This window comes from Carassius carassius, chromosome 15 (assembly GCF_963082965.1).
Source record: "Carassius carassius chromosome 15, fCarCar2.1, whole genome shotgun sequence".
Lineage (NCBI taxonomy): Eukaryota > Metazoa > Chordata > Actinopteri > Cypriniformes > Cyprinidae > Carassius > Carassius carassius.
Genome location: NC_081769.1, coordinates 5493885 through 5507859, shown reverse-complemented (window position 1 = coordinate 5507859; position 13975 = coordinate 5493885). Strand labels below are relative to the sequence as shown.

At 33.6% G+C, this 13975-nt stretch overlaps 1 protein-coding gene across 2 annotated transcripts in view; it reads left to right on the top strand.

Moving 5' to 3' along the window:
* Nucleotides 1-12175, top strand: part of LOC132158038 (glutamate receptor ionotropic, kainate 2) — a 193312-nt gene extending 181137 nt beyond the window's left edge. The window contains exons 16-17 of one of the 2 annotated variants that reach the window (XM_059567283.1): nucleotides 6332-6582; nucleotides 11270-12175. In XM_059567283.1, coding sequence (XP_059423266.1) covers nucleotides 6332-6582; nucleotides 11270-11434 — 416 coding nt within the window. In that variant the 3' untranslated portion in view covers nucleotides 11435-12175. Of the gene's footprint in view, nucleotides 1-6331; nucleotides 6583-6914; nucleotides 8546-11269 lie in introns of those variants that run through there. The other variant, XM_059567284.1, reaches the window with a different exon arrangement.
* The last annotated feature ends 1800 nt before the right edge of the window (nucleotides 12176-13975 follow it).

The window sequence follows — 13975 nt, the reverse complement described above, 5'->3', positions numbered from 1 at the left end:
CAAAGTTGTATTGGCAAACCTTTAGGCAGTATAGCTATTAGGAGTATGTTTAACCTCTTAAATTCTGAGACCATTTTGAGGGATTTCTGTCTGGATTTGGCCTACCCAAATTGAAAAGCTTCCCATACCCAAAATACAAAATTTTGGTGTAATTTTAAAGGAAACCCTTTGAAGTTTCATAAACCACTTTTAAAAGTGATAAACATACAAGCAGGGCCGGCGCGCGGTGTGCCTATAGGCGAACTAGGCAGCCGTCTAGGGCGGCAATTAAGAAGACACCCCCCCCCCCATTTAATTAAAAAAAAACAAAAACGTTTTTTTGGGGACATTCGTTTGAATTATTGCACTTCCATCATCAAGTTATCACTCCATTATTGTTATAACTCTGAATATATAGTAATGAATATAAAGTAGGCTATATATAGTTATATAAATGTAATCCTGAATATATATATATACGTATAACCAAATATATAAATGTAAATCCCGAATATATAGTTATATCTCTGAATATATAAATGTAAATTCTGAATATATAAATGTAAATCCCGAATATATAGTTATATCTCTGAATATATAAATGTAAATCCTGAATATATAGTTATATCTCTGAATATATAAATGTAAATCCTGAATATATAGTTATATCTTTGAATATATAAATGTAAATCCTGAATATAAATGTAAATCCTGAATATATATTTATAACTCTGAATATATAAATGTAAATCCTGAATATATAGTTATATCTCTGAATATATAAATGTAAATCTGAATATATAAATGTAAATCCCGAATATATATTTATAACTCTGAATATATAAATGTAAATACTGAATATATAGTTATATCTCTGAATATATAAATGTAATCCTGAATATATAGTTATAACCCTGAATATATAAATGTTAATCCCGAATATATAGTTATAACTCTGAATATATAAATGTAAATCTAAATATATATATGTAATCCTGAATATATAGTTATAACTCTGATTATATAAATGTAAATCTGAATATATAGTTATAATTGTTATTATATAGATATAAATAGTGAATATATAAATGTAACCCCGTGAATATATAACAATCCGTGAGCCTACACATAATTTAGGCCTATTGCTGGCCATACACTGAAAGCCAAAGGGTCCCTCACAGTTTTATCAAAATGGCAGACTTTTATCAGTATTTTTTAGAATTAGACAGCTTCCTTTACCGTTTTTCACATGAACAACAAAATCTCTGCATTCTCGAAAGCACCTCAAGACATCTTGAAGACCATGTCAATATCATTATGGCTTTTATGATAGCTCTAAATGATTTTCCAGCGGCACATGGAAATGTGCTACATCTCCTATCAAGTCTTTGTGCATTACTCAATGACATGGTAAATTCTGTTTTCGACCGGCTATCTCAGATCGAGACTACACAGGAAGCCCATCACAACATAATGTCAGCTGAAGTAGTACGAACAAGCTATCCAGGAAGACCAAGGTAATGCATTCTATTATTGAGTATGAATATTTTGCCAGGCGAGAAAGAGTAGCTTTGCGTCTCGCCGCAACAGCTTCCCTTACGAAAATGGTGTTTTTTTTTTTTTTGTAAATCCATGGTTAATTTGTGGTAACCGTGTTTTAAATACAATAACCATGCTCTTTTGGTTTTACTTGTTGTCAAACCATGGTCAAGTTTCGTAAGGGATGAGGCTTATGGCAATATACAGAGGCTCAGGATATTAATTAAGCCTATTGATATCAACAATTCAGTTCTTGATATAAAGGATTTAATTTCCACTTTTAACTATGTTAAATCTTCATATCAGCATTTCACTATTTAAAGTGCTTTGTTTTAACATGACAGAATTACATTTCCACTATAGCCTGTAAAAACTATATTTCTTGATATCTGTAATTGTATTTTCACTTGTGAAATGTCACCATAGGCTGAAATCCCAATTTCACATATCAGAAATACAATTACTTGTAAAAATCATAATCTTTGATATCATGAATTACTTTGTTACAAAAGCAAATATCTATTCTTGATATCAACAATTACATTGCTACTATAACAATGTAAATTTTTTATGTCAATAATTTGATTGTCACTAATGACAATGTTAGTTTCTGATATCACGAATGAACATTTTTACTAGTAGCAATTCAATTGTTGATATCAAGAAATGACATTTCAACAATTTAATTATTGATATCAGGAATTTGCATTTTTACTACAATGTAATCATTGATATAAAAATTATGATATTTATTTAGATTATAAAAAATGTTCTTCACACAAAGAAAAATAATGGTTCTTTAAATAAATTGTTCATTGAACGGTTCTTTGGAGAACAAAAATTGGTTCTTCTATATATATATATATATATATATATATATATATATATATATATATATATGTTCATATGTATATATATATATATATATATATATATATATATATGCATGCATGCATGTATGTATGTATATATATATATATATATATATATATATATATATATATATATATATATATATATATATATATATATATATATATATATATATATATATATATTTAAAGATGTGAAGTACACTACAAGAGCATATCAGGTACATTTTTTTTACACATGAGAAGTGACACCACAAAGAATGACTGTTTCCAAATCGGTTTCCCGAATGCTTCCTCCAATCTTCAGTTGTTCTAAACAGATAGTCATGCCCCAAACTCTTACCACACTGCTTATATTTTTAAGAAGTTAACATGTAAATGGCTTCACTTAAATGCCTGTAAACTGGGACAGAAGAAAATTATTTTAACACTAAACCCCCTGTACACTTCACCCTTTAGTTTGGGCACCGCTGTGAGCTCCTTTTTCACTTGCTACTTCATTGTCTTGCTACTTCATGTGTGTAGCACTTGTGGTGTATATCAATGTCCCGGGGCAGTGCTGCTTGCCCCTTGAGGATAGTGGAAATAGAAAGCCCCCCAGTCAGCTTTCAGCCTGTGGACGGGCCCCGTCCCTGGAGGCATCATTAAGAAGAGTCATATACAATGCCCTGTCATCAAACATCTGTGAGGAGTTTGCTTGTGCATGAGGAGCTACCAGTATCCAAGTAAACCCTTATCATTCCATTTCATTTAAACTATCTTCTGTCCTTACTTCTTAAAGGTACCTCATCCATCTGCTGTATACAGCCATTTGAAGGGCCTAGCATTCTGTTGCAGAATAAGAAAGTTGGAATGTCTGTATATTTAAGCTTGTTTAATGCGTAAACAATAATTTTATTTTTGCAATTTTTTAGCATTTATCTAAAATAAGGCCTTTGTGTGTGTGTGTGTGTGTGTGTGTGTGTGTGGAATCTAATGATTATTAATAATAAAACACCATTGTAGCTAAAGTAAGATTAAAACCATAAATTGTTTTGTTATTAAATGATTTTGATTGTTTTATGGATGATTTCCTCTGTAAATGGATTGATCCAGATTAATACTTATGATAACTGAAGGTCAGTCGCCAAAAACATTGTAAGTAAAGTAAAATCAATAAATCCATTTTAAATCAATGGAACCAAAATCTGGAACCAAAGTGTTGATTTATCATTAAATGATTTTCAGTTTGCATCGACTTTATTTTTATTTTCCTGTGCATTTTATTTTATTTTATTTTATTTCACTTTATGCAAGAGGTGTTGTTTTTGTTCGTTCGTTCGTTCGTTCGTTCATTCATTCATGGGGCAGCTGTGGCCTAATGGTTAGAGTGTTGGACTAATTACCCAAAGGTCGCCGGTTCGAGTCTCGTTGCTGGCAGGAGTTGTAGGTGGGAGGGAGTGAATGAACAGCGTTCTCTTCCACCCTCTATACCCATGCTGAAGTGCCCTTGAGCAAGGCACTTTGCTCCCCGGCTGCTGGATATATAGCTGCCCACTGCTCCGGGTGTGTGTTCACTTCTCACTGTGTGTGCATTTGGATTGGTTAAATGCAGAGCACCAATTCCAAGTATGGGTTACAATACCTGGCAAATATCACAACTTTCATGTTCATTCTATTTTATTTAATGTTATTTATATATATATATATATATATATATATATATATATATATATATATATATATATATATATATATATATATATATATTTCATATACTGTAGCAATTTAGGGGGGAAAAAAGTAAAGAATACATGGATATATGACGCATATGTATTATAAAGGTGAAAATAATAGCTGCCTAAACCATCTAAAAAAAATTTTTTTGCATAGCTGCAGTGCCATTAGACAAAACCCTAAGACCCGAGTGCTAACAATGAGCAGGAAAAAATGACATGTGGTGCATTTAGGCAAAAGAACAGTTGAGTTCACAATTATTCAAGCAATAGTACAATCCTTATTATAGAGCATTAACTACAGCAGTACCTCTATTACAAAATGAAAGGATCAGTGAGGTTTGTGAGTGCTCTTGTTCTACCTCATATTTCAAATGAAATGAGAAAGCGCCTCTCTAGCCGTTTTTGATCTGTGCTGAATGAAGGGAACACGACCTGTTTACCTCTTTTTGCGAGGGAGGTAAAATAGCTGATGGGAACGGGGGAGAGTTATGAATCGAAGCTGCAAGGAGGCCCAGAAGGAAACATTACCTCAAATTAAGAATAGCAACTAGTTTTAATTAGACCGAAAATAAATAGATAAAAGTGGGAAATGCCAGTCCCTCGGATGTAATTGGGTTTTATTGGTGTGTTATCAATGGCACCCTGGGAGCTGTGTTTCAACAAACAGCATTAGGCTTTTATGGCTCGTACTGCATTAGTGTCTGTATTTCTCACCCTCTGTACAGCTCTGTGAGAAACAAACTCACACCACTGAAGTGACAAACTTTCCTCAAGTCTTATAGTGCAATCAATGAGACATACAGTACTATTTTATTAATATTGGAGTATTTTCTTTACGATTGTCTGATATTTTAAAGTGTCTTCATTCTACAGCAGCAGTTCAGATAGGCTAAAGAAAATAAAAATAAAAAATAGCAAATACTGGTACGCTGTATTCAAGGTCTTTTGTAGCCAAGCATTTCAGCAACAGAATGAAATTTAATTCGTTATTCACTTATAATCTTCCCCTCCAGTGAACTGTTAACTACAGAACTGCTGTTACCAGATCATTGAGGCAGTGATTTTCTTGAACGAATTGTTCAGTCTGTGTTGTGAATAAAAGCAATGAATTCACAGAAGAGAAAAGGAAAGAAAGAACCTGTTGTATCCATTAGTTTTCTTATTTTTCTTTTTCTTCTTCTTTGCTCTTGGGTTTGTGACAGCTTGCAGGAAAGCTATGGAATTTGGCACACAGATGAAGGACAGTCAAAAAGTTATTAAATGTTTTCTGATTAACCACATTTTTCTTGTATAGTGCATCAGCATATTCAACAAGAGCATGCCAAAAGGGATGTCTAATTATGTGTCCGCAAAACTGTAGCGTGTTCAGACCAAACTTGGTATGTGTTGGAATAACTATGACCTGAATATGCATGAGCAGTTCCAGCACAGCGCCACCAACTGGTCAGGATATATGAAAAATTGACTTCTTTTTACTTCTGAACAGTCTAGCCTAAAATTAGATAAGTCTCTTTAGCTGTGGAGCAGTATACCTGGTTTTCACATACATTCTTTTATAAATGCATTGGTGTGTTGTTATGAAAAATGCTACAGAATCCAGCGGTATAAGTCGACAAATTGATTTGAAATGTCCATTTTAAATTTAGGTGCAAAACCATTTTTTTTTTTTTTTTTATTATCTTAGTTTGTCCGATCTTCACTAAATTTCAAACAGATTATCATCAGACCTTGCTGGTAAAAAATAAATAAATAAATAAATAAATAAAATAGGTATATCAAGCTGATGTTATAACCCATCTTCAAAGTTGACGCATGATACCAAAATGTATCAGAGGTTGTATTTCTGTAATGCCAAAGGCTGTGCCACCTATTGGTGATAAGCAATTATGTCACATTATTAGTGCCTGTATTATTTTTATTAAATAATATTGCTTAAAATGATAAGCACATGCCTTTAATTATTATTATTATTTATTTTTTTTAGTTTTCATGATGCTCCCTGAAATGCTTGCTTAATTGCTTATTAATTGCTGCTTGCAGCTGTATTATTTCTTCTTTCTTTTGATTTTGAGGTGAAATGTGACCCATCAGACACGAATATATCACTTTCTTGACGATTTTGTAAGATTTCATCCAAACATTTGACCAACAGGAATGAGCAGATGCTAAGAGAACCAATTCTCTTCATCTCTTTAAATCAGTTTCCCCTTTCTGACCCTTCAGGGTCCCCGTACCGAGATAAGATCACCATCGCAATCCTGCAGCTACAGGAGGAAGGGAAGCTGCACATGATGAAGGAGAAGTGGTGGCGAGGAAACGGCTGTCCCGAGGAGGAGAATAAGGAGGCCAGTGCGCTGGGCGTCCAGAACATCGGTGGCATTTTCATAGTGTTGGCCGCGGGACTCGTCCTCTCTGTGTTTGTGGCAGTTGGGGAGTTTCTCTATAAGTCCAAACAAAACGCACAGCTGGAAAAGGTAAAGCACCATTTTAACATTTCTGGACTGCAATGAACATTTGAAATCTGTTAGGATATACTAAGAGTTTAGGGTTATTAAGCAAGTCTCTACAGAGAAAACAAATCACATAAGATAATCCCAAGAAATGGGTTTGCAATTTTGTGTTTCATCAGTGGGGGTATTGTGGGTGATATAAGCCAGCCAGTCAGATGAGTTCAACTGATGCCTCTTAGAATGAAAGAATCTGTTACAGATCGATGCAAACAATATTAATTATGTCTAAAATTGGCTTTAATGTTGTGGTGCTGCAAGCAAAGCATGAGGTATATTTCACTGGTAATATTTTACAGACAGTGCCTGTGTCTGGAGAGCAAACAATCCTTCTTGATGTAAGTCTCTGAAGACAGAAGGGCTTGGGCTTTACTTGCTCAAATGGCCGGCATTGTGTCATCTCGCCTCAACAGATGTGTTGTTCTTTACCCATATCCACTTCACTCGTATACTTGATCTACTGATCTACTGAGCCATTGAATGCTTGAAGTGTACAGTCAATAATGCGTTAGTTGTAAAAAAAAAAAAAAACCCTTGAAATGATTGAACTCCAGTTCTCTCACTCACATTTTTCTTCTCATGTCACAAATATAATGTTTAAGCACATACACGCTCTCATATAATTTATTGTCAGTTAGAATTCTACTAATTAGCTGTGGTTTCACGAACTAGACTAAATTGCAGGTGTGCTTGATAATCTATTATTTAGTATTTTATTTTATTTTCCAGTTGATGTTGTACTGTTTAATTCACAGTCTCTTGAATTCTCTTTAAAATGACTAAATGTCACTTCAGTGGATGAACTAAGTACAGAGCTGCATTTACACTGTCCTATCAGAATGTTATTAATCTGCTTTAATATATGTGTCATCATTTCTTCATGTTTGCATTTTTGGAACTGAAAGAAGGCATTTAATTGCCCTTGTTTATTTGAATATTTAGTTTTTTTTTTTGCAGTCAGAATGGCACTCTGTCTATAATTACCACACAAATAGAATAATCATTTCAACTCATCACATTTGCTTTACTTTAGTATGGGAGGCCATAATGGCCCAGTGACACATTACAATGAAGTTGCTATGCCGTGTGTTCACATTGCACGTTGCAATGCAACAAACTGCACTGTAGACACATAATTGCTCTAAGTTTTGTTTACTTTAAAGAGATTTTAGTTGGTTTGAAGCATTTGCATTTAAGCTCAAAGATTTGCTCTCTAAATATGTATAACCTTGATTATCGTCCAATAACAGCATCAACCTGCCAGCTTAAGTTTTTTTTTCTCCAAAAAGCACAGCTCCATGTATTCACTCTCAGTGGAAGAAGTGTCTTTTATACTCATCTCGGATTCATTGTATCGATCTCTTTAAGTGCTATCATTTGTTTGCTGTAAGTCATCATATTGACATTCACAAATATTCTGGCAATGCGTTATGTTGCTGCCTGATCCTTGTTTAATGATTACATTGATATCATAAGCCTACCGGCCAATGATACTGAGCATCAATCTAAAGCCAAGGTTGGGAGTGCGTTTCTATATAGAGATGTACAAAAAGATAAAAAGCCCTATAGATCAGTGCATTTCTAAGTTTGGTAACTACTCTATAAATGGTAATGTTCTCAATGAAAGTTATTATAAAGCATAACTGAGAAAATCTAGCTTGTTTACATTGGGGCTCCCTGGGTTGGCTGCAAGTCTGGGGTGCATTTTCAAGAGAATAGTTAACCAGTGGTTGCATTTTCCAAAACTATCAAACATTCACAAACAGTATCGCAGTTGTTTTGCTGGAACCGTGGTTAGAAACATTGTTTCCTGTTAGTATGGCATATGGAATAGATCACGCTCTTTAGCAAAATAAGCATGCAGAACAATTTATATGTTTAATTTACATTTCATTACATGTATATGTATTTTAGTTTGTTAAGAAAAGAGTGTGCATCTCATTGGGAAACCTAAGCAAACCCACACAAAAAAATACAAAATAAATAAAAAACCAAATTGTGAATCAGTCCTCAGATGCCATGTTTATTTACAGAAATATTCTGGCATTAATTTGATCTTAAACTGATTAATTAGTGATTATTATCACTCCACCACTTGTTTGATGACATTAACTACATTTCTAACCAACATGGTTCAAACAACACGTGTGACAAAGTACCAACATTTTCAGGAAACAGTCATGACTAGCTAGTTAGTTTCTACAAATATTTGAGTTACGTCATTATAGTAGAAAAGCACCGCTGGGTGGATGTAAAGGTTGAAAATGGCTTTAAGACTACATTTCTTCTTAGGAACACAATCGTTAATATATCCTATATGGAACATACGGAGTCAAACAGAGTGCTGAGGCTTCATGATCTAAATGGAGTGTCAAATTCCAGATGATTGATTTTGTTAGTATGTTAATTCAATGCATAGTAATGTTATAAAAAAAACACATGCTTGGGAACATTTAAAAGGGGTATCAAATCTTGTGAGTGAAAATGATCGAGAGGCAATTAAAGTATTTTTGTACAAGATTGGCGCTGCTGTCCTTTGTTCAGTATTCTCTTACACTATTCTGCAGAGAAGAAAAAAAGAAAAAAAACATCATATGCCAATGCCTCTTGCTCCTCAGCAGCGCATCCCTCCAAAAATTAGCATTTTTTAATTGCTTCTATTTTGTAAGATTAGGAAATAGCCAACAGTCTGACCGACAATCTTATTGCTTTAGATAAAAAAATGTAATCATTAAATCATTTACTTTTACATCGGTAATAAAAGTTCACGGGTTCAACATCAGAATGGTGTATCATTTTAGCAAATACATCAAATATTGCATGAGAACTGCAACATGTTTTGTAGAATTGATCATGGTTTCTTTATGTATTTTATGAAGATTTGTTCGGTGCATCTTTATTTTGATTTATTTCAAGATTACACATACACAGAGGCACATATAAATTCATGTTTAAATAAAAGGATTACCATAATGTTTCTGCTTCTCGGTTTCCTTTTTTGCACATTTTACATGAATATTCTTAACCCATTTCTGCTTTCTGCTGCTGAATTTCAGTTAACTAATGTAAACCTTTAACTTCGCTCTTGAAAGTCTCGACTGTCCATACATACATATCCTAATGTGTTAAAACATTTCTTCTTTTTGTTCTATATTTTGATGTTCTATATCCAGTTTGTCATTGACATAACCTATTTTTATTTATTTATTTTTTCTGTTCATGCTGTCGGATCCTATGAAAAAATAAATAAATATATGCATACATACACACATTTACATAAAATACTGTTTAACGGGGTTAGTCTTTGATAGCCTGATATCACACTTTGTTATGTGTTTCCTAAATATTTGTCTAAAAATGTATAATAATATAATAAATAAAACTATTAGTATTTCTAATTTTGGTAAATATACTATATATATATATATATATATATATATATATATATATATATATATATATATATATATATATATATATACTGTATATGTATGTGTATATATATATATATATATATATGTTTTTTTCTTCTCAATATTACTTGTAGTTCTGTTTGTCATTTTTGAAAGATGCAAAAATGAATAGATAAGTATTATAATTGTAGTTATAATTATTCATGAGATCATGAAAGCATTAAAAAATTGTTTTATTCTTATTTTATTGAAATGTTTTAAGTGTTACCATCTTTTTTCTTCTTCTTCAACTGAGTACATGAGAGACAATGAGGGAAGTGTCAGTATTTGTCCTGTTGTGTTCAACAACATGATGTACAAATCTCATAACTTCTGTTTAGCCCAGCATCTCATGTGTTCTGCTGAATTTGACAAATTTGAAGCATCACTTATTATAGTTTGTGGCAGTAATCAATAGCTAGTTGCTAATGTTCTGTTATTGGCTGTTATGGAGGATGTTGCTATGAAGAAGGCAGATCATTGGGTAAGGAACACTCTGATTGGAATGCCTAACAAGCACCTTATTATTTCATATCTTCACGTCTCTCACAAACATATCTGTAATGAAAATGCTGAAAATAACAGCAGATTGTTCACAAAAGCACAAAGCATTTCCTGTGAGCCACGAGATGAAATTATTCACAACACAAACTGCATAGGCAATTTGTACCTTTAGTCAGAATGAATGTGTTTATTTTTATTCATTTCCAAACTAAGACAAACAAATCATAAGAATTTATGAATGCTGAATAATGTCTGTCAATTATTTCTCAAAAGGAAAAGCAGGATGACAATCACATTTTGGCTTGCTACACCGTTACACAGCTGAAAATCTCACCGGTTGCTTCTTATCTGGAGAGTGTCTTTTTTTTTTTTTTTTTTTTATTGGCCCATACGGTTATACAGGATTTGAATCTGAGGGAATATAATATGCATCAATAAATCATGCAGCATCCTGGCAGGAGGAAGCAAGGTGAAATCTGCCACAGAGAAATCACTTTAGTTATGATGCTCATGTTGTGCATCCACACGGACACCAGCATAATCATTCCATCCCATCTCCATTTCTGCCTTTCACCCCTCTGCCATCCATCACTGACCCACTGTCCTCCAGCTTTCCAGGAGCTGAGAGCCAGTATGTGTGTGTTTGTGTGTCAGAAGGGAAGCGACATCCAATCAGCTGTGTTCTTCTGTCCGCACAGAGATCCTTCTGCAGCGCCATGGTGGACGAGCTGCGGGTTTCCCTCAAGTGCCAGCGCCGGCTCAAACACAAGCCGCAGCCGCCCGTCATGGTCAAAACGGATGAAGTCATCAACATGCACACCTTCAATGACCGAAGACTGCCAGGCAAAGAGACCATGGCTTAAAACGGACATCAGCTCGCTCTTTCTTGAGCTTGGAGAAGGAAACTTCGCGGGGAGGAGGATGGTTTTCTACACAGGGGAAGGGATCTTAAAAGTCATTTCAATCAATTAGTTACTGAATCCAACAGCAGAAACGGAAACATATTTCCTGTGGAAATAACTTGAATCTGGGCAAAATTTTAGTTACCTCATCGCTCCAGATCACCACCAGAGCAGAGACTGACCGGTGCCAGCGTTCAGGGTAACTTTTAGCAGGAAATACACACACACACAGCTAGAGAAGTGGGATGGAGGGAGGTTTGTCTGCTCACTACATGCATATTATTTTAGGTTTGATGACACACTTGGCTGTTGTCTGTCTACAGAGAGCAGCTGAGTCCTTTAGAAAGAACGAGGAGATGTGTCCTGACAAATATGGAAGCAAAACAATGACAGGTTTTTTAACACGTACAGTACATGTGCTACTATTAGGGGCAAAAAAAAAAAGATTAAACAAAAAAGTACTCAGAAACAATCAGTTTGCAGCACTCTTTGCTGAGCACCACAGCAATATCACTGAAATCATTCAACGTCTTTCTCACCCACAATCACAAGCAGTGGAAGCAGGACAGAGCAACAGGCAATATACCGCTTTCATTTCTATGTATTTTCGGGCCCCTGTTGAGCGTCACAGTGACTAAGGGTGAATCTCACAAAAACGTGTTTGACCCAAAACATGATGGAATCCATTTTTTTTTTTTTTTTTTTACGCTTAACACATAGCACAACTTAATATTTTCTGTCCCAATTTGCATTACAAAAAAAAAAAAAAAGCAAAATTTCATAAGATGAGGCTTAAATTGTCCATGCATATTTATTAAAATTATTAATATTATTGTTTTTTGTTGTTTTAAATGTGAACCTCTCAACTTTTAAATGTAGTGCTGTAATGCATCTACATTTTTTTTACACTTATTAGTGATTCTCATTACAGTATGTTATATTCTAGAGAATATAGAATCTAGACATCAGTAAGCATAAATGAAACAGTAAAACAAATGGTAAAAACCAAAGTATTTTATATATTACAGTAGGGTTTTTTTTTTTTTTTTTTTAAGAGAGGTAAATGTCTTGGACTGTCATGACAATAATATCACAAACAATAAATAAAAGTAATGGTCCTAAAATAGGCTTCTTTTCAAATATATTGATATTTATTAGTTTAATTTTAATTTGTGCTGAAATATTACCTGCTAATCAAATTTTAACACATTTCATGAGATTCATTCGAAAACCTCTCCAAAAATTGGATGAGTGAACTCGAAACAAATTTCAATCATTGTGATACATTTAATCAAGCATCTATCATTTGGTTTACAAATGTTTTAATTTTTTCTTTCTTCATTTCTATGATGAAAATAAAATTTCTTGTCTGTTTTTTTTTTTTTTTTTAAATTACCACATTTCATTTCAGGTTAATGTTTGTACTTTGTGAATTTGATTTCAGAAAAAAAAGAATCCTCATGTGAACTTGTGCAAATGTAAAATTTCTATAAAAAATAATAATAAGGTGTTTTGTACAATTAAAGAATATCAACATTTTGTAATAATTTTTATCAACACAATCATTGGCATCTCTCTCTTGATATGGGGGTGCCCGCCCTGTTGAATCCCCACAACAGAATTGAAGGTCTCGATGGCCCCTGGGATCGATGCGCTTCCGCATGGATGAGCCCCATGTGACGGAACACATCCAGGATCACATCAGCTGGCCTCCATCAGGATGAGTTTGCGCCAGGGTTCATGATAGGCGCACACAGGACGGGGGAAGTGCCAAGCATGCCTGGTAGTGTTTATGTGACAAACACACACATTTTGGACAGATCCTATTTTCATCATGTAAAGGAATCATATTTAAAGAAAGATATTTTTACTTGAGATAAATAGATATGAGAAAACTGATTCAGAAGTGTGATGCAAACATATATAGAAAGTGAAGAGGACTGCTAATATACTTCATATTCAATGCCCCTGGTTTCTAATAGACTGCTAGTACTCAGTGCCGAGACGTTGTGTGTAAATGGTTTCAAATGGATAAGATGTATTTAAAGATTTTTTAGATACAAACTAATTTTGACCATGTTGTGTAAACAAAATGAAGTGCAAACAGTTTCCTGTCTAAAGTTGATGCACAAGTTTAAAGGAAGTAATTAAAAAATGTCAGCACACTTGCTCGTGTTCTCCTTTGTTTTCTTAAATATATTAAATATATAAATATGTTTTCCTTATAACCCCTTATGTATATTAAGCAGCAAATTTAGCAAAACACAAAATGAATGTCACTGCCAATGCTTTTGGCCACGACTGTATATATATATATATATATTGCTGAGGTCCAGCTAAATATATACTGTATATTTGATTGTGCAGGTACACTTTTGAATATATTGCATTGACATAATATAATCATTATTAATAGTGATATTAAAACACATTTTAGACAATCTTAAGAAATGCAAATTGTATAATACTCCAAATGAAGTTTAAATATAATTTTATGTCAGG